General features: G+C 38.5%; 2 protein-coding genes and 1 long non-coding RNA gene across 7 annotated transcripts in view; 2 read left to right on the plus strand and 1 right to left on the minus strand.

The window, feature by feature from the left end:
- The window catches only part of LOC129469040 (protein FRA10AC1), a 33740-nt gene extending 27220 nt beyond the window's left edge, over positions 1–6520 (plus strand). For all 5 annotated transcript variants that reach the window (XM_055255196.2, XM_063630083.1, XM_055255205.2 and 2 more), the window contains 2 exons: positions 5276–5354; positions 6272–6520. In XM_055255196.2, the coding sequence (XP_055111171.2) occupies positions 5276–5354; positions 6272–6314 (122 nt within the window). In that variant the 3' untranslated portion in view covers positions 6315–6520. The remainder of the gene's footprint in view (positions 1–5275; positions 5355–6271) is intronic.
- A 1371-nt stretch (positions 6521–7891) lies between these two features.
- Positions 7892–12326, plus strand: LOC134735422 (uncharacterized). Its single transcript, XR_010118521.1, has 2 exons — positions 7892–9487; positions 9979–12326. It is a non-coding gene; the product is annotated as an uncharacterized lncRNA (long non-coding RNA).
- Positions 12327–12623: 297 nt separating this feature from the next.
- PDE6C (phosphodiesterase 6C) overlaps positions 12624–27948 on the minus strand; it is a 53925-nt gene continuing 38600 nt past the window's right edge. The window contains exons 16-22 of the mRNA XM_055255167.2: positions 22685–22785; positions 19623–19730; positions 19464–19527; positions 16506–16580; positions 15999–16082; positions 15464–15614; positions 12624–13282 (exon numbers count right to left, since the gene is read on the minus strand). Coding sequence (XP_055111142.1) covers positions 13224–13282; positions 15464–15614; positions 15999–16082; positions 16506–16580; positions 19464–19527; positions 19623–19730; positions 22685–22785 — 642 coding nt within the window. The 3' untranslated portion in view covers positions 12624–13223. The remainder of the gene's footprint in view (positions 13283–15463; positions 15615–15998; positions 16083–16505; positions 16581–19463; positions 19528–19622; positions 19731–22684; positions 22786–27948) is intronic.

The following is a 27948-nucleotide window of genomic DNA, read 5'->3' on the forward strand; positions in this document are numbered from 1 at the left end:
ACACAGATGTATTCCAAAAAGTCCTGCATAATTGGAGAGATAGATCACAGATTTGTCAGTGTTCTTCCTAACAACCAAACCTAAGAGTGAAACCAGCAGTAGAAAGATTAATTATACCCATAAGATAATGAGAACTCCTAGAGTGTTCAGCTTTTTGCTGGCAGTTTTGAGAGAAGAGTCTTCTGTGGGTTTATAAAAGGGTACATCCATTTGTGTCATAACAAACAGTAACTTTGAATCTAAACAGTAATATAATGTTGAATTTTTTAAAGACTTGTAGTAGGCTCAAGGCCTAATAATAAGGTGTAGTTCAATAGCATATCTAATTCATTTTATACTCTCTGGACTTATCTCATAGAAATTTAGAAACTTGAGATTTCTAGGCTTACTTGGTTATTTTATTTTATATTTTTGGAGATGGAGTCATGCTCTTTCATTCAGGCTGGAGTGCAGTGGCGCGATCTCAGCTGACTGCAGCCTCCGCCTCCCAGGTTGAAGTGATTCTCCTGCCTCAGCCTCCCAAGTCGCTGGGACTGCAGGCACCCATCACCATGCCCAGCTAATTTTTGTATATTTAGTAGAGATGGGGTTTCACCACGTTGGCCAGGCTGGTCTCAAACTCCTGACCTTGTGATCTGCCTGCCTCGGCCTCCCAAAGTGCTGGGATTACAGGTGTGAGCCACCATGCCTGGTCACTTGGTTATTTATAAACCTAAGAATTAAGAAAAAAATTTTTTATGACTTTAAAATAATATTTATTGTGGCAAACTCAGGGAAAAAAGTTTGATGATTATTCTAAATTTCAAAACTCAAATATAAACATTATTTGCATTTAGTATAATTCTTAACAAGAAATTTTAAATATTCAATGATCAGAAATTTTGCACTGAGAAAAATAGAAATTTTAAGATATTTGTTGTTTAAAAATTTAGCAGAGAGGGAGATGTTGATGGAGGTATTCCTCTAGCTTAGGAATATAGTATATTCCTTATAATTATTTTGCTTGTACCAACTTTGTTTTCAACATATTTGAAGTGTCTTAAAGCACTAACACTTTCTTTCTCTCCACGTAAATTCTAATTTATCAGGAGGTCCTTTCCTAAATTAGGTAAAATGCAGTGACAGTTTCGAAAATACATTCAAGTATAAGACCAGTGGACCAATGTTATCTCAGGATGAAATCATAGATACATACTTCAACAAAGGTGTACACAGCCTAAAGTGGGAAAGTGTATTTTAGTTTTCATCCATTTCCAACAATGAGAGGTGTGAATGCTTATGCAATATAGAAAAAATTCCCCTTTTTCAGTTCTAATTTTTTATCCTTAAAAAATCTTTTGGGGCAAATTCTTGAATCACTTATTTATATTATTCTTTTATTTCTTCTGCCTGCCTTCTCCTTCCCACTGTCTTTCACCCCTGCCCTCTGAATCCTTCCCTGCCTCCTAGAAATAGCCCTTAATGCTCTTTTACCTCTCCTCAGCTAAGTCAAATTTTTACTAGTAGAAGCAGGGTGAATACTGTGAAGACTATATCCAATCTGAGAAACCTCTAGCTAATTTGGTCTTGAAAAAACAAACTATCCAATTCAAGCTGACCTGCTATTTAGCAGCCAGAAAGCTATTTACCATAGCAAGCATGAAACATATACATTGTTATGGTATGCCAACCCCAGATATCCTCTCAGGTGGTCAGTCATCTGTATTACATGGTCTTGGCAATTTCAGACCTCACATTTTGCTCTTTATTTTATTTCCATTTGGACAATACTCAGTTACCTTCTTAACCCATTTGATGTCTGGATTATTAAAACAAAATCCATGGAGAAAAACTCAATTTCTGTTGGCACATTAACAAATGCTTTAGATATGTTACCTCATTTAATCTTAATAATGTGCATATAATATCCTCATTTTGTAGATGAGAAAAATCAAGACCTAGAGAATGTCTTTAAATGAATGAAGAAACTCAATTTTTAAAAATGTATATTTTTAAAGTACACAACTTGATGATTTGCTGCCCTCTTAACAAATTTCAAGTATTGTTATCTGTAGTCACCTTGCACATGAGATCGCCCAAGAACCAGAGAATTGAAGTAAAGTGTCCAAAGTCAAATAGTTAATGGCAAAGCTGGGATTAAACATAAGTTTATAATTCCAAAGTCTATGCCCTTTACCTGTATCATCAGTCAATAACTGTTCATCAGTGAAATCAACTGTATGTCTATTCTTTATACCTCAGTTTTGGCATATGCATTGTACAGATCCACATTAAATGATTTGATCTGTGTTTCACTTCTGTCTGTAAAATGGGTATAAAGAGACCTACTTTGTTGGATTATTATCAGAATCAAATGAAAAAACATACATGTAAAGTATGTGCCTGACGCAAAGTAAGTCCTTGATGACCTGTAGCTATCATTATTATCGGAGAAAAGAAAAATACAGACATATAAATCCTGTATTTGTTCTCTAGAATTGATGAAATCAAAAGTTAAGTCTATAAAAATCTGACCTGTCCATTTGTTACCATGACACTTGCCATTTCTTCAGTAGTGCAAGTTATTAGTTACCATATAATATCCACAAAAACCAGATGATAGACCTACTTTCATTATTCAAAACATGTAGGAAAAATTGTATACAATTTTAGGCACCACACTCTAAAGCGAACATTGAAAACTTGAAGCAAGTCAAGAAGAAAAAAACTGAGGTATTGAGAAAACTTGAAATTATGTTGTAGGAAGAATGTTGGAGGAACTGCAGATGTTTACCTGGGAGAAGAGTGAAGGGATGGGAGGGAAGAGGTGAGGAAGTAGACATGGAAATTACTCTATGGATATTTGCAAGGCTGCTACTATGTAGGAGACTTATTTTTTATGACTCTGGGTTGGCAGAACTGCCCAAAGACAGATTTTTGCCTTAATTTAAGGAAAAACCTGTCCCTTAGAACTGTCTGACAAAACGAATGGAGAAATGGGCTGCCTCTGGAGTAGTGAGTGTTCCAGCATGGACTGGATTGGCACTTGTTATTGGAGGTGTTGCAGTGAAGGTTCATTCATTGGATAAGTGTTGGATTAAATGACCTCCAGGATCCCCTTTCAACTCAGAAAGTCAGTGACTTAAATTCTGATCCCTACTTACCAATAATTACTGAATAGATTTGACAGTGATGCATTCTTTTGTGTTGCCTGTTCTTCCAATTGTTATTTCCTTAGTAACACCCCTCCCGCCCCTGGCAGGTTGTAACAGTTATGATAGCAATGATTTGTAGTGACTGCCAACCCTCAGGGAAACAGGATACTATAGATTCATAGGGTTATAAGGGACCTTAAAGGTTATTTAGTCCAGTCTTGTGGACTTGATTCTCTAGGGATATCTGGCCACTTTTTTAGTGGGTATTTTTTAAGACAGTTATTTTATAATGTTACTCTAAACTGACTTGATTATTTAGTAAAATTGACTGGTATCAGAAAAGTGGTGTAAGAAAGCTGGCATGTGGGAAGTACTCTTGGAAGGGAACAAGATAACAGCTGTCCACTTCTAAAGGCCTTGTAGGTTTTGTTCTCTGGCATCATTAACATTAGCAGAGTAATACAATAGTAATAACCTTTCTAGGCCTAATTAGTTTTTCTCTGCTTTCTTTATCTCATATTAGTGAGTTTTCATAAAAATAAGAGAAGATTTTAATTCTTTTTTTCCCTCACATTATCAATTTGGGACACTGGCCATTCCAGCGATGGCTGTCATTGAGCCAGGAATCTTGTTTTCAAAATTAAAATGTTATCATTTGTATGTAGATCATTAGAATACAAAATGCCCTCCCCTGCTTTTGCCATTTTTGCTAGAATTGGTGTCAGAATAGATTCAGTTAGGAGCAAAGTTTAGACACACATGTTGATTCAGGGATCAGAGTCCAATAGGTAAAAGGCTAGAACCACCGTAACAAATCAATGCTGTTTTATTTTTATGTTGTGTTTAACTAAAGGACATTCTGTATTGACAGGCCACATTTGTGCCATTTCTTTTTTAGACTAATAATCATTATTGGAGAGGAATTGTTTGCTAATGTAACTACTTTGTGGATTATAATGTTATTATCTGATAATTTTGCAGTATTTTTAAATTTTTAGTTGACTAATACAGGTGATTTATTTGAAACATGTCTATTTTGTCATCTTTAATAAAGTGTCTTTATTGTTTTTACTGATTCTGAAGGTAATTCATGCTCATTGTTTAAAATACAAACAATTTGAAAATGTTTAAAATAGAAAGTAAAAGTATTCCAGGCCCACAGGTAATATAATCACTGTTAAATTTGGTTGGCTTTTGCAAACTTACAATACATATATAAAATTACATGTATGTATATAATGTGCATATGTTTTTAACATATCTATTATACTATGCATACTTTTTGTAACTTTTTAAAAATTTGATATAGAATGGACATTTTTCTATTGCAGTACATACAGATATGCTAGTGTTTTTAAACAGCTGTATAGTATTTATTTAACCAGTCCTTAATCCCTAATTGGTGGGGAATTAGGTTGTTTTTTTGTTGTTGTTATACGGTGTGCGTCTTTGTACATATGTATCAGAGGTGCTTATTTATGTATGTAAGTAATCAAATTCCTAAAAGCAGCATTGCTGGTCAAAGGGTATGTGTTTTAAACTGACCTATATTGCCAGATTTTTCTCCAGAAAAAGGTTTACAGAATTTTCACTCCCAGCAATGTGTGAGAATGCCAGTTTCTTCACTGAAACAGGCTTCTTCTCATTATGTAATCAGCATTGGTTTTTTAAAATGTCTGACAATTTTTTTTTAAATAATTTAACTAGCTGGTCTTACATACTAGCTCAGTTCTTAATGTGCTAATCCTAATGTAAACATGTTCTCCACAAATGTAAATCTTAACTTGCACGTCTTCTGTGTAACCAAGAAAAAGAAGAAACTAGATCAGAGACAACTATATTGCAAGAGATAATTCACTTATAAGAGTTAATATTGGAATTGCTACTTTAACTCAGTGTAACTTAGAGAAGTTTCGATGAGACTTAAAATCCTTGGCCTTTTTGCTGAGACTCTTTGGTATCCCTTGGCTTATGTATATGTGTTTTAAAAGAATTTATTGCACCTGTGAGAGTGAATAACTTTCTAGAGAGCCATAAAAGTTGAAGCTGAGTTAGATAAAAAGTTAATTGTATTGGCGAATAATTCAGAATGTGTTTTAAGTATAATAGATTTTTAAAAATCATCTCTTTTAAATGAACAGGAAACTCTGATGAGGAAGAAAGTGCTTCAGAATCTGAACTTTGGAAGGGTCCACTACCAGAGACAGACGAAAAATCACAGTAAGTGCTGATATTAATAGATAATACGTACCTTTTCAATCAGTTTAGGAAGCTATAACCACAGCTTTATTAATGGAAAAATACAACATCATGGTGATCTATGTGTTCTATTTAATGCCAAGGACTGCCTAGCCTGGTAAGATTAGAGCTTATTCCCAGCCATTGTCATAAGCAGCCAACACATCCAGTTTCCTCCTGGTAAATAAATCTTTCATCAGTTCACTTTAACAGATGAACTGTCCTTGCTTGGATTTCTTCAGAGGATGGCTGTTTCCTAAGCTTCCAGAGAAGCCTATTCCATCATACTGTGATTATCATAAACCTATGCAAGGGAGTCCCTTGCATGGGAAGTACACTTCTACACTGCTATATTGCTATCACACTGGTCTTTTAAAAAGTAAAATAATAATATTTACTGTTACAAATGCATAATATATTTACTATGCTCAGTGTAGTAAAAAAACTACAGCCTAAGGAGATTTACCCAATTCCCCTTAGTTATTCTCCAATATAACTTAGGCTTACATTTTTCCTTAAAAATAGTTTCTTTTTTATTCACTTCTTGAGCAGACTATAATTTAAAATGAAAATGAACAGAGAAGTTACAAAGTAAGCCCACAAAGTAAAGAGAAGCAATGACATTTCACAAGTATTTCAATGCAAAATTTTAGGTAATACATTTAGGGAGAGGTACCAACATATGAAATATTTTTATTTTAATCTCGGTATAGTTATGATTATTCTAGAAACTAAGAATTATTTGATGGCTGAATCATGGGAATATATTGATATATAGCAGAATCAGCCAATATGTTGACTTAAAGTATTTTATTTTTATTAATCTCATATAATGTATCATGTAGTAATTTTTTTACCCTAATTATTGATGTTAATATGTATGCTTTTTTTTTAAATAGGGAAGAAGAATTTGATGAGTATTTTCAGGATTTGTTTCTATGAGACGAGAGAGAGAAGCCTCCGCTCCTTAATGTGAAACTTCATGAAGTTTTAAACTTCATGCAATTTGAAATTCCATATAAATTTTTATCTGCAAGTTACAGCTTGTGTGGTTTGTCTTTGGAAATAAAAATCCAGGTTCTCTTAGAATGTCAGATGCTTTGGAAGTTCATTAGTTCAATTAAAGACTTTCCTGTCCTTTAAATATCTTTTCAATTGCTTATCTACAATTCTGTTTTATTTGTAGCACCTAGAGGATAGAGCTGGACAAATTCCATTGTTCCTACATTTTGCAGGGTTTTTTTCACTGCCTTCATTATTTATCTTCTCTTGCCTTCATTATTTATCTTCTCTTGCCTTCATTATTTTATTTTATTATTTCTTCTTTTTTTTAGAGCCACCAATACTGGATTTGTTTGTTTGTTTTTCATTTTTTTCTTTTGTAGAAACGGAGTCCTCCTGTGTTGCCCAGGCTGGTATTCAAACTCCTAGCCTTATGCATTCCTCCCACCCTGGCCTCCCAAAGTGCTGGGATTACAGGTGTGAGCCACCATGCTCTACCAGTTATTTTAAATTACTAGGATTAAAGTAGATTATATATGTCTTTAACTTCTTTCTTTCCCATTGATAAACTGGCACCCTTCTTTTAAGTACCTGCTTTCCCATTACCACCTATTTCCAGCTGCTTTTTGAGGTTTTTTGCTTGCCTGTCTCTTGCTTCCTTCTTAACCTCTACTGAAAGAGTAAAGGCAGACCCAGAGCACGCCAAACGCAGTCAAGAGATCTTTATTGGAGGTATCGAGCGGAGAAGGAAGAGAAGAGAGAGAAGAGAAGGAAGAGAAGAGAGAGAGGACTGCTGATGTGCTGGGTTTTATATCCCTTGGGCCTACATGGATTGGGCTAGGGGCGGGCCCAAGGGAAGGCGGGAGATGCTTCTTTCTGATTGGCCCTCCTTTGGCGGGTTCAGACAGTGCCCGGTCAAGGAGGGGAGAAGAACTCGGAACCGGCCCCATCTTAAGGTACGGTGCCATTTTAAGGTACCCCATGTTACCTAACATTCCTCCCTTTTTGTTTTCTTAAATGGGGGAAAATGGGCGTCGTGGTTCATCTGGCTGCTTCCTGCTGAGTGGGGGGCGCTGTGGGGAGGGGGCACAGGGAGAACTGTCAGGGTTGTGCATGGGGTACAGTATGAGTATGAGGCCAAGCAACAGGGCGCTATACATGAAGACTTCATTAGACGTGAAGTCCATGAATGTTCCTTGTCCTCCAGTGCCGTGAGCCAGTTGAGGGGCAGGGATGGGTTGGCGATGAGCCAGCTGTCTGAGCGAAGGGTGTTTAAGAATTGGTAGAATCGGCTTGCTGTAGCCATCTGGGGTACTAGGGGTAGAGTTTGGTCTGCCCGAAGAGCAAAGAAGATGGTAGTTAATTTAGGGTGCGAGGGCAGGCCTACCCCCTCCCCCCCCAATCCTGGGTATCTGTTGCCGGTCGTTGGCCGTTTAAGAGGTCAGCAGGGTGTGAGACTGTCTCTGGAGTCTGCCGTGTCTTTACAAGTCACTAGGAGCTGGTAGTTTCTGAGGAGAAGCTGGTTAAAGGTTTGGTTAGAGATGGACTCTTTGAGGGAACGGGAAATAGTTAAGGTTTGAGTTGGATATTCCCAGACATTGCTGGGATATATGCCTCCCGTAACTGACTGACCCCAGACCGGGTCGGCGGGGTTGTCCATATGTATGGCTCGGGAGGAGGCGTTGTTTTTAATGGTATAATATAGGAAGGGGGTGTGTTTGTTGATGTGGGAGCCAGACGGCGAAGTGGAACATGTGGAAGAGAGGGTCCCAGCCGTTTTCTATCATAGTGAGAATAGGGCTGGGAAGAGGGCCCGCCGGCGGAGGAAAGTGTAAAGATGTGAGAGGCGGAAAGCCAGAGAAGAGGACTTAGGAGATGCATGAGAGCGGGGCGTAAGCAGTTTGGTTCTTCGTGTGGTCCAGGTTGGTAGCCGGTTTCAACTGGTTGAGCGGCGACCGGAAGATGAAGTGGAGGGTGGTGGTACTGGGGGGGTTCATCGGCCGGATCAAAGTAGGGAGCAGAAGGAGAGGTTGGTAGCTTGAGAGCAGCGATAAGGTGTTGCGGCTTGCAAGGGAGGCAGAGGTTGGGTTTGTCCCGTAGAGGAAAGAAGCCATGAACGTAGGGGATCTCTGCCCATTTTCCTGTTGGCTCACAATAGTTGTAGAGATCCCAGAGAAGGTTGGGATCAAAGGACCCATAAGTGGGCCATCTGTTTTGGTTGTCTAGGGGGCAGGTGGGCCAGTTTTGAGTGCAAAATTTAATCAGGCGTGTAGGTTTGAGATCAGCAGCCAAACCAAGGGCTGATAAGTTATCTAAAAGGCATTGTAAGGGAGAGTCAGCTGGCAGGGATGCAGAGGCTCCCATTGCGGAAGGGAAGGTTTGCGGAAATGTATGGCAAAGAGCTGAGTAGGGCGTCCCCTATCAGATTACCATGTCGTGAGTCAGAACTCTCGAGTTGGTCGTCATCAAAACTAAAGGACTGAGAGGCCTGTAAAGGCCGAGGGCCGTGGGCCACCTGGTACCAGGTTTTCGGAGCGAGAAGGGGAAGGGACCTAGGCCTGGTGAGCGAGAAGGAGGAGGAAAGAGCCCTGTTCCCCGTGGGCCGAGTCTGGAATAAGTTTATGGTGGCCTCGCGGGCGGCTGGGATAGGCATCGGCCGACTAATGTCGGATACCGGAAGGGGAAACTTACCGAGATGAGGCTGGTGTTGGGTGGAGAGGTCGGCGAACAGGAAAATGAGCGAAGACCGGCTGGGGTCTGGACTGAGCCCGAAAGGGATCGGGGTCCCACCGAGGGGGGTGGGGAGTCCCGATCCGAGTCATGGCACCAATGAAAGAGTAAAGGCAGACCCAGAGCACGCCAAACGCAGTCAAGAGATCTTTATTGGAGGTATCAAGCGGAGAAGGAAGAGAAGAGAGAGAAGAGAAGGAAGAGAAGAGAGAGAGGGCTGCTGGTGTGCTGGGTTTTATATCCCTTGAGCCTACATGGATTGGGCTAGGGGCGGGCCCAAGGGAAGGCGGGAGATGCTTCTTTCTGATTGGCCCTCTTTTGGCGGGTTCAGGCAGTGCCCGGTCAAGGAGGGGAGAAGAACCCGGAACCGGCCCCATCTTAAGGTACGGCGCCATTTAAGGTACCCCATGTTACCTAACATCTACCACTTAAGAGAGTTTGTTATAATCAAATTTGACTTCCTAGCCTGTGGATAAGTAAATTATTACCACAGGGAGCCAATGAGATCCTAGTAGTCTAAAACAGTTCATGTGTTCACAAAAATTCACTCCCTGGCAGAGATTATGCAATAAGATAATTTAACTGAATAATACTATGTGCATGTATCTTGCCTCAGATACACTCATGCAAATATGAGTATACCTCTGATATGGTTTGGCTCTGTGTCCCCACCCAAATCTCATCTTGAATGTGTACTCCCATAATTCCCACATGTTATGGGAGGGATCCGGTGAGAGATAATTTGAATCAAGGGGGTAGTTTCCCCCATACTGTTCTTGTGGTAGTGAATAAGTCTCACGAGATCCGATGGTTTTATCAGGGGCTTCTGCTTTTGCATCCTTCTCATTTTCTTTTGCCGCTGCCATCATGTAAGAAGTGCCTTTTGCCTCCCACCATGATTCCGAGGCTATCCCAGCCACGTGGAACTGTAAGTCCAATTAAACCTCTTTTTCTTCCCCAGTCTCCGGTATGTCTTTATCAGCAGTGTGAAAATGGACTAATAGAACTTCTATGCAGAAATATAAAATGTAACTTCTTAACATAAGGTCCTAGTTGCAAGGGTCTATGGAGGTGCTTCAGGAGATCCAAGCCTTTTTAGAATCTATGTGCAAACTTCCGTGTATGTTTTTTGGAGGAAAAGTCCATAAATTTCAAATTTTCAAAAATCAGATTTTCAAAAGGATTTATTGATTTCTGAAAATTAGCAAAGATCTGCTTTTATAAAGAGCAAATAGATGGATAGATATAGGAGAAGATGCTTGACTTGATGAGTAAGAGAAAGGACATATAGAAAATTAACTGAACATAAGCAAGTATTTTATTGAAGATATACTATTTTAAATAACATTTAAACACGGAATGATTGGCAATAAACTGCAAAATAAGTAATTTGGTATCATTTTAAAATGGTTATTATCAGAGATTTTCCTTTTATTAAACAGTCGTTATTCATTAATTCCACAAATATTTATCAGGCTTCTATTATATGTGAGGCACTGAGCTGGGCATTGCTGTAAAGGAACCATCTAAGGAAGTAATTATGCAGTCATTTCTGAATCTGTTTCAGAAAAGTCAATCAGTGTTGGGTTTATCAATGTTTAACATTGTTTGATAGTCCCCTCACTTCTTGAAGAAATTGTTTTTTTTCACCTCACTACTTGTAGTGTGTAAAAATGAATCTATATTTCTGAGGAAAAAGTGTTTGAAATGTCCAGCAGCAAGACTGATATTAGTAGTAGAATATATGCAATTAAACATTCTTATGGTAAAAATATGTCCATTGTTTAGTGGTTGTCAGAAAATAAAATTCCTGCAAAATTAAAATTAGGAATTTAACTAGGAAGAATATCTAAAGACCCTTTAAAAATAGATCAGTGTATTTGGTATTTCAAGTAGGTTTATGACATCAGGCTCATTTATAAATTTATATAAAATCGCAATACTTAATCCAGTCATGCACAGTGACAGGTAATGGGAGTCATGTTTTTAAGGAGTCTTGAAAAGGCCTCTAACATGATGAGTTTAAAAAGTAATTCTCCTACATACTTGTCTCAAACTTTGCTACAGGGCAGTCAGTGGTGGTCAGCAGACCACTGGTCTGGGAGTGTTGAAATTAGGCCTTCTTATACTTGCTCTTATGCAGAGTTCATGTATTTGGCAGACCTTCAGTGGTGGACATCTCTACCCTCAGTACAATTTCTGGTGACTAAGGAGGGGAAGTTGTTTGAGCTGGCTGATGTTTTGGGGTCCAAAATTACATAGGGCTAAAGGAATAACGTTTCTTACGTGGTTTTTAAAATAATAGTGATTCTGGAAGTGGAGTTTCAAAATTATTTTAAGCAATGGAAATAAGGGAGCATGCATCACTTAGCTAAGTTGATTACTTTAATAATACTTGAGTGTACATATGACTTACTGTCATACCTTATGTATATCTGTTGTAACATTTATTCACATAGTATTCATTCATATTACTGAGTGCCTACCTTGTGCCAGGCACTGCTCTAGGTGCCAAGATAGAGCTGTGAACAAAACAGACAAAATAGACAAAAATCTTTCCTCATAAATTTTACATTCTAATGTGAGAGAAGCAGTCTGACAATTCTAAGTACTTAACTTATAAAAATAAAACAAATGGCGATTCATTTATTGGCTCCTCAAAATGGAACATTATCTTGTCTATTACAAAATATATAGGTTCATTGATCTTCAATTCTTTAGAATATAGATAGCTTGTGACAAAATCTATGATAAAATATATGGCATAACTATATTATTATTCTATTTTCTAATTTTATCTATGATTATAGATAAGTAAAGGAAGAAATCTTAAATTTCTCGAATATCCAGACAGACATATATCATGCAGTCGAAGTAGTTGTTTGCCCTTAGTTTCTCTTAACAATTTAATATTTAGAATGCCTGGTAGGTCTATTAATCGTTTTTAGAAAGTCATCTTGGTTGAAGTTTTTCCACACTATTTTTGATAACAAGGTTCTTGCATAATCCAATCACATGCTTCTTAATGCATAATATTCATTAGCTGCTTTAACTTGCATTATGACTATCCAGTTAGTATCTTGTGCATTGATAATCTTTTTAATAAAAAGAATATTTCTGGACTGTAAAAAATATTCTTAGTTATACCCAAAATAATTGATTTCAAACTTTGAAGGAGGAGTGTAGGTCAAAGGCATAGTTTTAATAAATTGCCAAAAAATAGTTTGGTCTTCATCATTCTGTTATCAAGGGTAAAAGAGGAAAGAGATAAGCATTTCAGATGGAATAACATTGAATAAAATGACATCATTATTTTCTATACCATATTTACAACACTATACATTCTATATTGCATTTACTCTTTTATTAAGACATGTTAAGAGATTTTAGTTTGGGGAGTGGCTTGAGGTATGAATCACAGTTACGAATGTTATGGGTGAATTGTGTCTCCCCCACCCCTCACCCATTTCATATATTTAAGTCCCAATCCCCAGTACCTCAGAATGTGACTGTATTTGGAGATAAGGCCATTAACGAGGTAATTAAGACTAAAATGAGGTCACATGGGTAGGCCCTAATCCAGTCCTGCTGGAGTCCTTATAATAAAAGGAGATTAGGACACACACACACAGAGGGAAGACCATGTGAAGACACAGGGAGAAGATGGCCATCTGCAAACCAAGTTGAGAGGCCTCCCAAGAAACCAACCCTGCCAACTCCTTGATCTTGAACTTCCAGCCCCCAAGACTTTGAGAAAATACATTTCTATTGGTTAAGCACCCAGTCTGTGGTACTTTGTTATAGCAGCCTTAGCAAATAAATACAATTAATGTTTTAAAACAGAATTTGTGACTAGTTTCAGGATTGCATATTTTTTAATTTAAAATAAATTGGCACCAAAAATGTACCTATTTTTGTCATATTTTGCACTTTTGTTGAACTTTATTTTGCACCTGGGATTTTTGGGCTAGCAATATATATTTTCTTCATAGTCACAGGGTAGTTTTTCTGAAGATCTTCTTACTCTGTTATTTGATGATTTGTTGAAGTTCTTTTGAATGTTTTCTGGTTTTCTTCAAAGGTAAAATGATATTTGAAGTTTAGACCAGTTAGATTATATTACAACATTAAACATGTTTTGGACTTTTTGTCATCACCACCTCCTGAATCTTCAGCAGCTAGTAAAATCAAGGAAAGCGATATTACTAGGAGTTAGTGGATATATAGTGTTTTTATTCTAACATTCCCATGATAGTAGTGTCAACTTTATAGACTAATTAGTCATTTTAACCTAGCAAGTACTGTGGGTTTAACCATGTAAAAACTTGAATTAATATTCAGAGTTGGTCCACTCAAAAAATAAAATCTGGGTTAGGTGCAGTGGCTCCTGCCTGTAATCCCAGCACTTTGGGAGGCCAAGGCGGGTGGATCCCTTGAGATTAGGAGTGCGAGACCAGCCTGGTCAATATGGTGAAACCCTGTCTCTATTAAAAATATAAAAATTAGCTGAGTGTGGTGGCATGTGCCTGTAATCCCAACTACTCAGGAGACTGAGGTGGGAGAATCGCTTGAATCTGGGAGGCACAGGTTGCAATGAACTGAGATCATGCCATTGCACTCCAGCCTGGGTGACAGAGTGAGTGAGACTCCGTCTCAAAAAAATAAATAAATAAAAACAGAATCTGATCAGTGGTTGGCCAGTTAACATCTTAGTTTCTCACTGAGACAATGCAGTCTGGAAATCTGAGCTTGATGCACAAAACTCCATGCCTGGTGATAGAAAACAATGATCTTAGTCCACAAAGAATTCTCTATGTAGTAGCAAAAAAACTCAGAAGTAAATTTTTATGCAAATAAAATATAGATCCATATCCAATGTCAGGAGTCACTTAAAGGACCTGATCATCTCTTCATAATAAAGTTGAGAGAAAGGTTAAATCTAATAGTACTAAGAAATACCCCACTTTTCACTTGCTCGGTAAAAAGCACTTATCTTTTTGAAATGCAAATCATATCTTACCTTAAATCTCTTGAATGACTCATGAACATTTTTAGCCCAGCCTTCAAGGCAATACAGTATCTGGCAGCTACCTGCACTACCAGCTTCGTATGTACTTTGCACTCTTTGCTCTCTAGACTCCAGCTATATCAGCTTAAAAATTTTGCAATTGCACCAAGCTTATTCCCACTCCAAGCCTTTGTACATATTTTCTTACTCTTCCTCCCTGATGCCTGCTTTCTGTGGTTAGCATAAGCATTCTTCAGGAAAGCCTTCTCCATGCCCCATGTACACACTAGTGCTTTCTTCAAGATCATTAATTGTGCATTGGTTCACAATGTTTAGTTCCCCCACCAAATGGTAAATTGTTCAAGATAAAGGATCCCATCTTTCCCCAGGGCCTGCCTAACACAGGGCTTTATACAGAGAAGACGTCTGATAAATACATAAGTGAATGGATATCAAGGAGTCAAAAACTCCTGCTTTTATTCTGTTGAAGGACATCCTTTGTTAAGAAAAATATTTTCTCCCATGAATTATTTAAAATTTCACTAAATGCAATAGAGCCACCTAAAAGGAACATGTCAGGGCCTTTCCCCATAGAGATGATTTCTTTGTTAAGCGATGACAATTGCTTACAAAACCTTTAGAGTGATAAACTTTCAAGACAGAAATTAGCATTCCACTTTCAAGATGATGTTTGGGCCATTTGATGAATGAATAGTTAATCGTAAGCATTTTAAGAATCCAAAAACAACATTAAACTTGACAAAGTGACTTTAGGAATAGAAATTTCATGCCAGAAAAAATGGCACAGGAATCTCATGCCAGAAAAACATCTCCCAATGTGGAGACATTTGGGAGACCAGCAATTTCAGCCTTACTCTACGTGTAGGGCTTCCTTAAGCTGAAGATCTGTAAAACCAACTCATTACATGGAAAAGAATATTAAACTCAGAGAGGTTAAGCAAGCTGCCCAAAGTCTCACAGCTAATATATAATGTTGGGACAAAAACTTTTCTCTCACCTAACTCTAATCCCCCAGATTCTGTGATTTACATATTATCCCTAAGCACCCAGTGTTCTGCAGAGGAGCCACCTTCTAGAAGGATGAAGAAGCCTAACTCCAACCTCTACTTCAACTGGACCGGTCAATTTGATCTGGAGTTATACATAAGATGTTGTCTGTGGCAGGGCCGGGGGGACCTGAAAGCCACTAATCGGCCTCTTAAAATGATCAGTCTGCACCAGTAAAGCAGGTTTTCTGTTTCTAGTGACTCTTTATGCCTTTGTCACATGCCATTAAGCTCAGCCTAGCTTCTGGCTACATCACAGGGAGCAAAAACAGAGCCCATCTAACCTTTTTCGGCTCCTCCTTCTTGCTTTTTTGCCTCCTCTTCAATGACCTTCATCTTTGCATCATACTCATCAGCTAGTGATTTCCACTCTACTCTGTTATTCTGAAGACCACTCAGCATAGGTGTGATTTCTTTGTGAAACCGTGAGAACTCCTAAAAAGAATTTTAGGTCAGAAACTACATAAATCATACAATTAATTTTCAGGATCTTTCATATGCAGAGAATGAGCTGTAAGGAATTGTTACAGCACTCAGAGCTGCTAGGATAAGTTTAACCCCGGGCCTATGAAGTTTGGGAAACAGACACGTGCTGTCTTGCCTGCCTGCCTGAGGAAGTGTTCAATTCGCTCACATCTGAGTTCCCTCCTTTTATTCCAGCCCTGAATGAGATTAGGGTAAAACCTCAAACTGCTTTGGAGAAACAATGACACCCCGATGGCTTTCCATATGGGTGACTTTTAAATTTTGGTGACAGTTTGAAAGAAAAATTCTTATCCAAATGTTTATGTATTTAATTCAAATAATTTGCTTACTTACCTTATATACAAAAGTACAAACAAAATCAATAAATCCAACTTGAAGTTTAGGTAGTTCATCTCTTTTGTTTCTGTCCATCATAGGCTAGAAAGAGAAATAAATCCTTTAAGACAGGTTTCTAAGATGTAGTGAACAAAACAGACTGATTTGTCCTGATAACTTTTTTTTTTTTTTTTTTTTGAGACAGAGTCTCACTCTGTCTCCAGGCTGGGTGCAGTGGCACGATCTCAGCTCACTGCAGCCTTCGCCTTCTGAGTTCAAGTGATTCTCCTGTCTCATCCTCCTGAGTAGCTGGGACTACAGGCATGCACCACCATGGCCAGCTAATTTTTGTATTTTTAGTAGAAACGGGGTTACACCATGTTGGTCAGGATGGTCTCGATCTCTTGACCTCATGATCCGTCCACCTTAGCCTCCCAAAGTGCTGGGATTACAGGTGTGAGCCACCGCGCCCGGCCTGTCCTGATAACTTTTAATAAGTAATACATTTTTATGTCAAGGTCTTACAATGGGTTGTTGCTGCAACACTGTTCTCTCCAGATCTCCTTGTTCCCAAAATTCATTTGCAACCATAAGTGCTACCTGCAGATGAGAAAGGCTTGGTTCACTAAATCCACTTATGAATAGAGAACTTGCATTTTATTAGTACAAGTGACATTTAAGGATAGAGTTTACAGTCAATGCTTGAGGTGCTATCAAACCGTATGCTCTTAAGTTTTAAAAAGAGGTCATTTATAGATTATATTGAAATGGGAAGGGGGAGCTTTTTTCTTACACTTCAGTGTTCTAGGCTTATTCTGGGAGTATCTATCTCCCATTTACTATTGCCACCACTTCTCACCAATGAAAAGGAGAAATAGGAGGATTAAATATTATGCTTCAAGTCCTAACACTTCCCAAGTTGTTCTTTGTCCTGTCTATCTGTTAGCATCTAGCATGTCTGTGAATGCACATGTGACATACACCCATTAGTATGTAGCTTTACCTAATTACAGTGTGAGGATATTCCAGCATTAATTTATATCACTAAAAAAAATTTATCAAGTTCATTGAACACCTGCTAGCTGCCTTTACATTGGCATGAGCCAGGCTTGCCAAGAGGAATAAGGCGTGATCTTTTTCTTTAAAATGTTCACAGTCTAGTGAAGACAGTCATGTATACAATGTGGTAAGTGCTGTAATAATAATAGTGTAAGTGCTATGGGTCAGGGAGAAGGGAGTAAAGATAAGTTTCATGAAGGAAGGAGGTGGCGTTTATGTTGTATTCCCAAGAACAAGAGTAGTTTTCCAGGAAAAGAGGAGGGGAAGAATATTTGCAGAGATAAAATGGAACGTACAAAGCTTCTGTGAGTGCAGGCTTAGAGTGTGAAGCAATGACATGGGAGAAGGTGATGGGAATTGATGCTGGGAGTGTGAGTTGAGGACAGGCAGTGACGGGCCATGAAAATTTTGCCAGGAAGCTTGAATTTGATTCTCTAGGCCAGTGCTGTTTACTGTTGGAGCCTAGGGTTCCCCTGAAGTGCTCTAGGGCCCCAGAAGGTGGAGGCCAAGAGAGATGAAAGCTAAAGTAGCTTTGCTTGTTTCTCTTTTATAAAGTGATCTTTGGGCAAGTTTTGATGGGAGAAAATAGACTTTACTTCTTTGGGAAAAAAGTTGGAAACCTCTGGCAATGGGGAGTATGAGCCTTTTAAGGAGTAGAATGGCTGAGTTGAGCTCTGTGTAGAGATATCCTGGCAGCAAGTCAGAGGATGAGTTGTGGAGTTGATGTGAGCATCTATTAGGAGGCTGCCACCATAGTTCTGTTAAAAGTCAGAACTGCGGTACTAGCAAGGCTGATATAAATGATTTTGAAATGAGGGAGATAAGCTCAAGCAAGACCCCAGGTTTCTAGCTTGGGTGACCTCATCAATAAAGAACAGAGGAAGAAGAGCAGGCGTGTCGAGTTGGAAGGAGACGAAGTGTTTGGTTTTGGACTTGATGGTGACGGAGTTCAGGACACCCTGCCCCAAAGTATTTTAAGGTGACAGAATTTAAGGAAACTAAAGCAGCAGGAAGATCAGTCTCACCTTCCCCCCACCTTCTCCCCTGAAGTAGGTCATAAAACCAGGTAAGGATTTTCTGACCTTCCCCTGAAGCAGATTGTAAGACCTTCATTCAAGAGGTGCCCTCCCTATTCCTGGAGGAAAGGAGCCAAAGACACAAAGATGCCAAGAAGAATCTGAACAAATCGGCCTTGCTAAGCTGCCTCACAATTAGATCATACCCTCTTTGTTGAATTATATTTCTCCATGACTATCTAATTCATCCAACCTAGCATAAAACATACAAGTTTAACTGTTTCTTAGGGTCTTTGTTTCCTCACGAAGCCTCCGGTATTACATGTAAAACAAATAAATGTGTATGCTTTTCTCTTGTTAATCTGTCTTTTGTTATAGGGGCCTCAGTCATGAAGCTAGGATGGGTGAGAAATAGATATTTTTTCTCCCCTACACTGAGTTCTAATTATTCTATCTTTTTAAAAAGATACAACCCACTTTTACAGTTAAACCCATTGAATTCTGGGCTCTCTTCTGCGTAGGGGTTTCCCTAGAAATTATTGGAGGAAAAAGGAAGGTTTTTTCATCCAATTAGTAAGAAAGCAAGTGGTAGACTAGTGCCTCCCCAAGGTGGGGGAAGAACTTCTGTGGAAGGCAACCTTAGACATCATCTCACAGTCAGTGCCTTCTTATAATTCACAGCACATTGAAGAAGAGACTGTAGGAGCAAAAACACCCTTGATAGAGGAAAACACTAACGATGCATCCTGATCTTGTTCTGATTTACCTTATTGATATAGTTTGGCTATGTCCCCACACAAAATCTCATCTTGAATTGTAGTTCCCATAATTCCCAATTCATGGGAAGGACCCAGTGGGAGGTAATTGGATCATGGGGACAAATCTTTCCCGTGCTGTTCTAGTGATGTTAAGTAAGTCTCACAAGATCTGATGGTTTTATAAAGGGGAGTTCCCCTGCACACGCTCTCTCTTGCCTGCCACCACATAAGACATCCCTTTGCTCTTCCTTCATCTTCCACCATGATTGTGAGGCCTCCCCAGCCATGTGGAACTGTGAGTTCATTAAACCTCTTTCCTTTATAAATTACCCAGTCTCGGGTATGTCTTTATTAGCAGCAGCATGAGAACAGGCTAATACACTCCTCTATTTAAAAACTCAGACATTTCTTGGATAATTTTATATAAATTGTTTACAGTGTTTCAGTGTTAATTCTTTCAGGAAAGCATTTTCCTTCCAAAGTTCCTTCTATTTGCTTTATTCTAGGGCCTAATCAAATTGCCTACTGTCTCACTAATATCTGTAATTTTTCAGGATTCTGAGGTTGCCTAAGATCTTTAGGTAGACATTTACATGGGACCTAGGCAGTACCTGACAGTGTGACAGGAAAGAAAACTTGACTGGACTCACCTGACTTTGTACCTCCCAGGGCTTGGTGATAGCAGACAAGTCACATGCCGTCATCATCATTGCCCTTAGGAAGAAAACAAAAAATTTTAAAATAGAAATAAGTACAAAATAAGTTATTTTTACAAAAAACAAGAGAGAAATACAATTTTAACTACCTACATGATAATCTCTTTTTTGGTTGGATCAACAGTTACATATTTGATGGCTTCTTCTTCCGTTTGCATTTGTTCACAGGCATCAACAATTTTTTGAAACATGGTCCTCTTCCTAGAAAAGATACAGCTGTGAGCAACAATTTTAGCATATGAAAACAGAGAGAAAAAATATCTTAAATACATGCTTTTCAGATTTCATGTTCCCACTTTGCATTGTGATGTCCACATAGCAAAGTCCAGGGTCAGAAGATAGGAGAGCAGAGAATGGTGGTATAACTTTGGCTCAGAAAGGGTTTAAGGCAGAAAAAGCACGAACCATAAAGAGAGAGAGAGAGAGAGAAAAAGACAACAACAGGTAACTTGGAATACATTACAACGAAAAAGCTACATATAAGGCCGGGTGCAGTGGCTCACATCTATAATCCCAGCACTTTGGGAGACTAAGATGGGAGGATTGCTTGAAGCCAGGAGTTTTAAACCAGCCTGGGCAACAAAGCAAGACCCTGTCTCTTTAAAAATGAAAGTAAATAAAAAATTACATATGAGAAAAGAGACCATAACCTAAAAATAAAGGCCCCAAATTATGATAAGATATCACAACACATATAGCCAACAAAAAGTTGGAACCCAAAACACATGGATGTCCAGCTGGTCTCACTGCTAATCAAGAAACTACAAATTTGAACAATATTATCTCACACTCATTGTATTAGCAAAATAAATTTTGAATTTGCTGAGTTCAAGAGTACTTCAGATATGGTATTTTTCTTTTTTCTTTCTTTTTTTTTTTTTTTTTTTTTTGAGACAGTGTCTTGCTCTACCACTCAGGCTGGAGTGGAGTGGCTTGATCCTAGCTCATTGGAGCCTTGAACTCCTAGGCTTAAGGGATCTTCCCACTTCAGCCTACCGAGTAGCTGGGACTACAGGCATGCTCCACCATGCCTGGCTAATTTTTTTGTAGAGAGAGGGTCTTGCTATGTTCCCCAGGCTGGTCTCAAATTCCTGGCCTCAAGTGATCCTCCTGCCTTGGCCTCCCAAAGTGCTGAGATTACAGGCATGAGCCACCCCACTCAGCTGGAACTCTTGTACACTGTGGGTGGGAGTGCTAACTGGCACAACTTCTCAGGAGTGCAGTTTTGTAATGTAGCATGAAACTGAAGACATGCAAATCCTACAGCATTGTCACTTTTACATTTCTTAGAGAAACTCATATATATACAGGGACATACAAGGTAGCATTGTAGGCAATGGTGAAAAATTAGAAACAATTGAAATGTCTATGAATAGAAGATTGGGTAAATTAATTATGAATATTCCAACAGTTGAATACTCTTCAGTTAAAATGGATGCATTGGAGCTCCATTTATTATCAGTGATAAATCTTTGAAACACAATGTTGCATGAATAAAGCAAGTTGCAGAAAGATATGTACAGACACGATGATACCACTTATGGACAATTTGAAAACACACAACAGGTCGGGCGAGGTGGCTCACGCCTGTAATCCCAGCATTTTGGCAGGCCGAAGTGGGTGGATCATGAGGTCAGGAGATAGAGACCATCCTGGCCAACATGGTGAAACCCCGTCTCTACTAAAATACAAAAAAAAAAAAAAAAATTAGCCAGGCGTGGTGACACCTGCCTGTATTCCTAGCTACTCGGGAGCCTGAGGCAGAAGAATCACTTGAACCCAGGAGGCAGAGATTACAGTGAGCTGAGATTGCGCCACTGCACTCCAGCCTGGTGACAAGAGTGAGACTCCGTCTCAAAAAAACCAAGAAACCAAACAAAAAAAACAACACACAACAATACCATATAAAAACATGGATGGAAATGATGAATACACATCAACGTCAGATGGTGATATCTTTGTGGAATAAGGGAAGGGATTTTTCATAGTGGAGTAGGGGTGGAATGCCTTAATTGCATCACTAGTTTTTTTCTCCTTATAAAGCAAAATCTGAGGCAAATATGGCAAAATTTCGCATTTATTAAATCTGGGCTATGGATATTTGGATATCCATTTTATTATTCTTAGTATTTGTCTTCACGTTGAACTATTTAATAATTAAATATTCAGACCCAGTGCAATGGCTCACACCTGTAATCCCAGCACTTTGAGAGGGTGAGTTGGGCAGATCACTTGAGGTCGGGAGTTCAAGACCAGCCTGGCCAACATGGTGAAACCCATCTGTACTAAAAATATAAAAATTAGCCAGACATGGTGGTGGGAGCCTGAAGTCCCAGCTACTCAGGAGGCTGAGGCAGGAGAATCGCTTGAACCTGGGAGGCCGAGAGTGCAGTGACCCGAGGTTGTGCCACTGCACTCCAGCCCAGGTGACAGAGCGAGACCTGTATAATAATATAATAATAATAAATAATAAATAAATATTTAATGAAGAAGGATCAGAAAGGCATAATTTGACAATGCCCAAGCCACTGAATGTTTCAATCCTATTACTAGTTCATCTTGTTCTAACCCATTTTCATCAAGCAACTTTATAGTTCACTTATGAGAAAATGTGGAGATACTGGGAGTATCTGGTCTCCTTGGCAATATTACTGTTGCAAATAAGCTGGCTCTCTGTTATGTACAACTCAGTTTTGTAAGTTTGGTTAATGTGTGTCAATGCCACCAAAATTGTTCAGCTCCCAGACTTTGACAGAATTAAATTTCTGAGCCTGAAACATTAAAATACCAGATTCTGGACCGTAGAGAATTCACCTGGACAAAAAGGCACCTTGAGAGGTCTCTTGGCTTCACTCTTTTGGCAAGGCACAAACTTGGCTGCATATTCTGCAATTCAAACTTCTTCGGATAGCAACCTACTTAATATTAGGAGCTTATGTTTTTAAAATATGTTCCCGGATGTCTAGTAAATTTACTGGCAGGCATCTGTCTTGAAGATACTCTACTTAGTAATCCAAAAGGAGAGCAAATGTGTGTGTGTGTGTGTGTGTGTATGTGTGAGAATAAATGCCTTTTAACATTAATGCAACATAATTTATGGAAGGTAAAACCACACAGATTATAGGGCATTCCACTGTGCAGAGTTATGTACTTACTTGAAATATAAAGCCAGGTCAGTTGCTATTATTGCGACTTCGAACAAATGAATAACTGTTTCAAACTGCCGCTTATTTAGGTTCTGGAAGATGTTTAAACTCTGGAAGATGAAAATTCACAATAAAATGCAATCAATAATTTGCCTCTGATTGAACAAATGAAACCATGCTAAACAAGAAGAAAATCTAAAAGTCTTTCAACGTTTTTTTGTTTGGTTTGTTTTTTGTTTTCCTTCCTTTTTTTTTTGGCTTGCTTTTAGTTTTTATCTAATGGACTAAGTAAACCCCTCTACTGTACTTTAAGTAAGATAATTTAATTTAAACTATAAAAATAGATACTGTTAGCCAATATTCATGTATTCAGTGTTTTAAGTTTTTGGAGTAGATGTTTTCTTCCAGGACCATTAAAATAAATAACAATAGATGAAAAATGAGCTTGTATTAATTGAGGAGCTTTAATAAATAATTTCTGGGAGAAGTCCAACTGTCAGACATGTTACTTTATCTACCAGGTAATTTTAGAGTGATCATAAAAACCACTGGTCTTTCAGAAGTTGCAAATTACACTCTTACTCATGTATATGTAGGAAAAAATAATGAAATCCTTCCACGTTATCCTTAAAATGTTTACATGCAGTTCTATTTTACCAAGACTTAACTAGACCTTTCTTCAAAGAGTTTCTCATTACATCTCTTCACATATGGATCAGTTTCATTTCTTAGCATTCTAGAAAATGATAATATAGGCCGAGCATGGTGGCTCATGCTTGTAATCCCAGCACTTTGGGAGGCTGAGGTGGGTAGATGGCTTGAGCTCAGGAGTTCAAGACCAGCCTGGGCAATATGGTGAGACTCCCGTCTCTACTAAAAATACAAAAATACAAAAATAGCTGGGTGTGGTGGTGTGTGCCTGGGGTCCCATCTGCTCAAGAGGCCAAGGTGGAAGAATTGCTTAACCCTGGGGGCTGGAGGTTGCAGTGAGCTGAGACTGTGCCACTGCACTCCATCTTGGGTGACAGAGCGAGACCCTGTTTCAAAAAAAAAAAGAAAGAAAGAAAATGAGAATATAAAGCTGGGGGTGGTTTCTTAAAGCCCAGTTATTCCAAATAGACCATTTTAGTCATACAGGCCAAATGACAGATACATAGTGATTTTGCCAAATGAATTGGACAGTTACAAAATACAGAAAAATTCCACTGGAAAGAAAGAGGAGATAGTCTATCAATCTATATAAAGAGAGAAGTAGCATAATGCCAAAAACCATACTGGCCTGAACACCAAATAATAACAGTAAACACTTACTTAGTTCTTACTACCTACTAGGCTCTAAGTGCTTTGTGAATATTCTTAATCTCTTCACAACAGACCCCAGCACAGAGAGGTGAAGTAACTTGCCCGAGGTTAAACAGCTAGAATGTGGCAGAACTGGTGTCTAAACCAGTGCAGCATGGTTCCAGAGTCTGTGCTCCTAATCTCTGCACCACACTACATTACCTCTCAAGAGGGAACCCAGGTTCATTTCCTGGCTTCCCCACTTTGGCAGTCGTATAATCCTAGAGGCTTCACTTAACATCTGTGAGCATTTGTTTTCTCATATGGGCATAATAACAGCTGCCCTGCCTAACTGCCTAGCACTTAGTCTATGCTCAATTAATATCTGTGGAATGCTGAATCAAATGAAATGAAAACTGGGAATGCATTTTAAAACTGTAAATTGCTGTTAAAATTTATTGTTGCATCATTATTATTATTATGTAAAGTTATGAGGCTAGCTCCAGGTAAAAATAGAATTGCAAACCTAAGACCAAATATGGCTCAGTCATTTCAGAAGATTGAAATATTAGAAAGCAATCATTGGACAAAAACTCAAGTTTTAGACACTACACTATGCCTTATATAAATCTTCACTTAAGTCATCTTTTTATAACATTTTCTAGGACAAGAAAAGTGGTGTTTTACAAAGCATATATAAGTAATAGAAAGGAAAATTGTGATTTGTTTTGTCAACATAATGAGTTCATCATAGCAACTATAGTTAAACTTTTAAAATAGCTAGAATGAAGCAATGGGTGTTGACCAGTCTAAATTACAATAAACAAAAAGGGAGATTATCTGGATCAAAATCAATGTGTTTTTTTTGAGATGGAGTCTCACTCTGTCACCCAGGCTGGAGTGCAGCGGCACAATCTCGGCTCACTTCAGCCTCTGCCTTCTGGGTTCAAGTGATTCTCCTGCCTCAGCCTCCCGAATAGCTGGGATTACAGGCACCCACCACCATGCCCAGCTAATTTTTGTATTTTTTAGTAGAGATGGGATTTCACCATGTTGGTCAGGCTGGTCTCAAACTCCTGACCTCAAGGGATCCGCCCATCTCGGCCTCCCAAAGTGCTGGGATTACAGGCATGAGCCACCGTGCCCAGCCCCAAAATCAATTTCTTACTTGGGACATTTCACAGAAGCATATTGGACATATCAGTCCAGAATCTCTGAACCAAATCTTCTGGATACAGGTTATTTTCAACCTGGTCTGGATTACCAGGGAGGGGAAAAGTAAGTGGGGCCATTTTGATCCCACTTAACCTGCCCCTGATTTTGGAACAATGGCGGCCTTCCTTTTGGACTTGGGGTGATCCAGTGGCATACTGACATCAGGGATTCACTGCCTTTATTTGTTCACTGATGAACATTGCTATGTTCCCAAAGTAATGTTTATTATGTGACTCAGATACATACTTGGCAAATTAATAATATTTGAAGCCAACCTTGATTGCTATACTAGGAAAAAAAGTAGGGGGAGGGGAGGAATGTGTGAAAATGCCTTAAACTTTTAGACAAGTTAATATTTATAGCACATTAAATCATTTTAAAAAGCAAAACAGACTGCTGAATTCAGAGAAATAATTCCTTGGGACAGAGACTTCCTCGTCTCTACCAAGTGTCAGATTGTGCAGCATGTATAATCTACAACTAATCAAATCAAATTTATTATGCACCAATTGTTTTAGTGCATATTGCTTAATTTGTAAACCTGGACACTTGTTGCTATTTAATAAATGTGAAAGAAAAAGCTATATATAAAGAAATATGTAGAAACATGTGACAAATACTGTTTACTCTGTTATACCTTTTTCCAATCCAAAATAATAAAACAGTTGTATTAAAGTTGACAGATTATCAAAAACTATCTTACTTTGCAAAATGAGTCAATACTGGATTTTTAAAAATTGATATACTGAAGAAAAAGGGCTTATAGTCACCATTTCAGTACCGCTTCCTTTGTATATAGCACTACATGTCTGCATTTCATTCATACCTTTTTCTTCTCACTCATTTTCATTTTTATCTAAAAACATGTACAAGCCTCCTAATTGAAAAACTCTTTCTTAATTCTACATTCTTTTAGATTTTCTCTATTCTCCCTTTCAACCTGAGGTTCTTGAAAGAAGAGCTTCTAATTGACTTATTAAGTTGTGGATATAGATTAATATAAAAGATCCCATTCCTGCTTTTGTATTAGTTGCTAGAAAGCACTTGGCCAGATTTGTGGCCTGTGTCTGATAAACGTTTTGGCCAAATTGTGGCCCATGTCTGATAAATACAATAAGGTACATGTATGTACCTTATTGTATATATTTTGGGTACGTATGGCCTTTACTATGCTCACCTCATTTTTCTTATTTTTCCATTAGTCCTCATTTTCTTTTTCTTTAGTGTTGTATGTATTCTTCGACGCTCCATCAAATCCTCTTTGGAACAAAGTGGGACATACACACACACACACGCACATGCACACACACACACACACATACACACAAGTTGGGTTTTTTGTTTAGTAAGTAAACACAGACTCAGTGATCCTTTAATTAGAGCAAGAGGTCTCAAGATGTGCCCGGCACACAGGAGAAGCAAGGAATTCATTTCAAGACCTACTTTCACAACACAAAACAACAGCAGGAGTTGTTGGAGAAGTTATGCTGATGTACATTTGTATTGACTTCTGATATTCAATCTCCTAGAACAAACAGATTGCCATAGGTAACAAGAAGTGAAGGAGAGAAGGCAGACAGCAATGGCCAGATCCCAAATAGAAGGCCTGGAGCTTCATGGGCTTTGCTCAATATGAGCTTTACCAACTTCCGGAAAACAAAATCAAAGAGGTGTTGATATGGCTCTGTGTCCCCACCCAAATCTCATCTCGAATTGTAATCCCCAGGTGTCGAGGGAGGAACCTGGAAGGAGGTGATTCGATCGTGGGGGCAGTTCTCCCACGCTGTTCTCGTGATAGTGAGGGAGTTCTCACGAGAGCTGATGGTTTTAAGTGTGCCACTTCCTTGCTCTTTCTCACACACTTTTGCCTGCCACCATGTAAGACATGCCTTGCTTCCCCTTCTCCTTCAGCCATGATTGTAAGTTTCCTGAGGCCTACGCAGCAGTGCAGAACTGTGAGTCAATTTAACCTCTTTTCTTTATATATTACCCAGTCTCGGGTAGTATCTTTATAGCAGTGTGAAAACGGACTAATACAGGTGTGTTCCTTAGAATTGGTGAGAGAATGTTTGAGACAACAAATTGGAAGCTGAGGATTTCCCCAGCTCATTCCTGCCCTTCTCCACGGTACTCAGCAGATAGTTGGCTCCATTCAGGGATGAGTAATTTTCAGAGGGGAACAAGTGCAAAACCTATGCATAAAATGACCACAAGAACACAAAATAATCCATAGAGCCAGTGCAGTTCCAACCAAAATACCAACAAATTTGTGTATGTGTGTTTGTAAATTGACAAATCAATTACAAAACTTATATGAAAATGTAGAGTCAATAAGTACTGGACTCAATTAAAAGTTGAATTAAAATAAACAGTAGTGAAAATTACAGAGCAAAATGTAATTTTATAAATATTGATAATGGTAAAAAATAAAAAAATTAATATCATATAAAACATATATGGGAAAAATTATGCCAATTCCTTCATATTTCATAGAAGGGAGTTAGTAGATACTGTAAAGTTAACACATATAGCTTAAAAAGTCAAACATTAAATGCTCTCTACAGATTTTCATAATTTTTCATAGTCATTTGTTATTCATTTTAGAGGGCTCTTTAAGAGCTAACATTTCTTGTGATAAAGACAGCATTATGTGAAGTTCTGCAATTCTTTGCATTTCAAAAACATTTCGTCTCTTAAATTCAAATAAAGTCAAATGCAATAACTTTTATTTAAGATAAAGGGATTCTACTTAGCAATGAAAAAGAATGAATTGGCTG

The sequence above is a fragment of the Symphalangus syndactylus genome, chromosome 2 (assembly GCF_028878055.3).
Source record: "Symphalangus syndactylus isolate Jambi chromosome 2, NHGRI_mSymSyn1-v2.1_pri, whole genome shotgun sequence".
NCBI classification, from domain to species: domain Eukaryota; kingdom Metazoa; phylum Chordata; class Mammalia; order Primates; family Hylobatidae; genus Symphalangus; species Symphalangus syndactylus.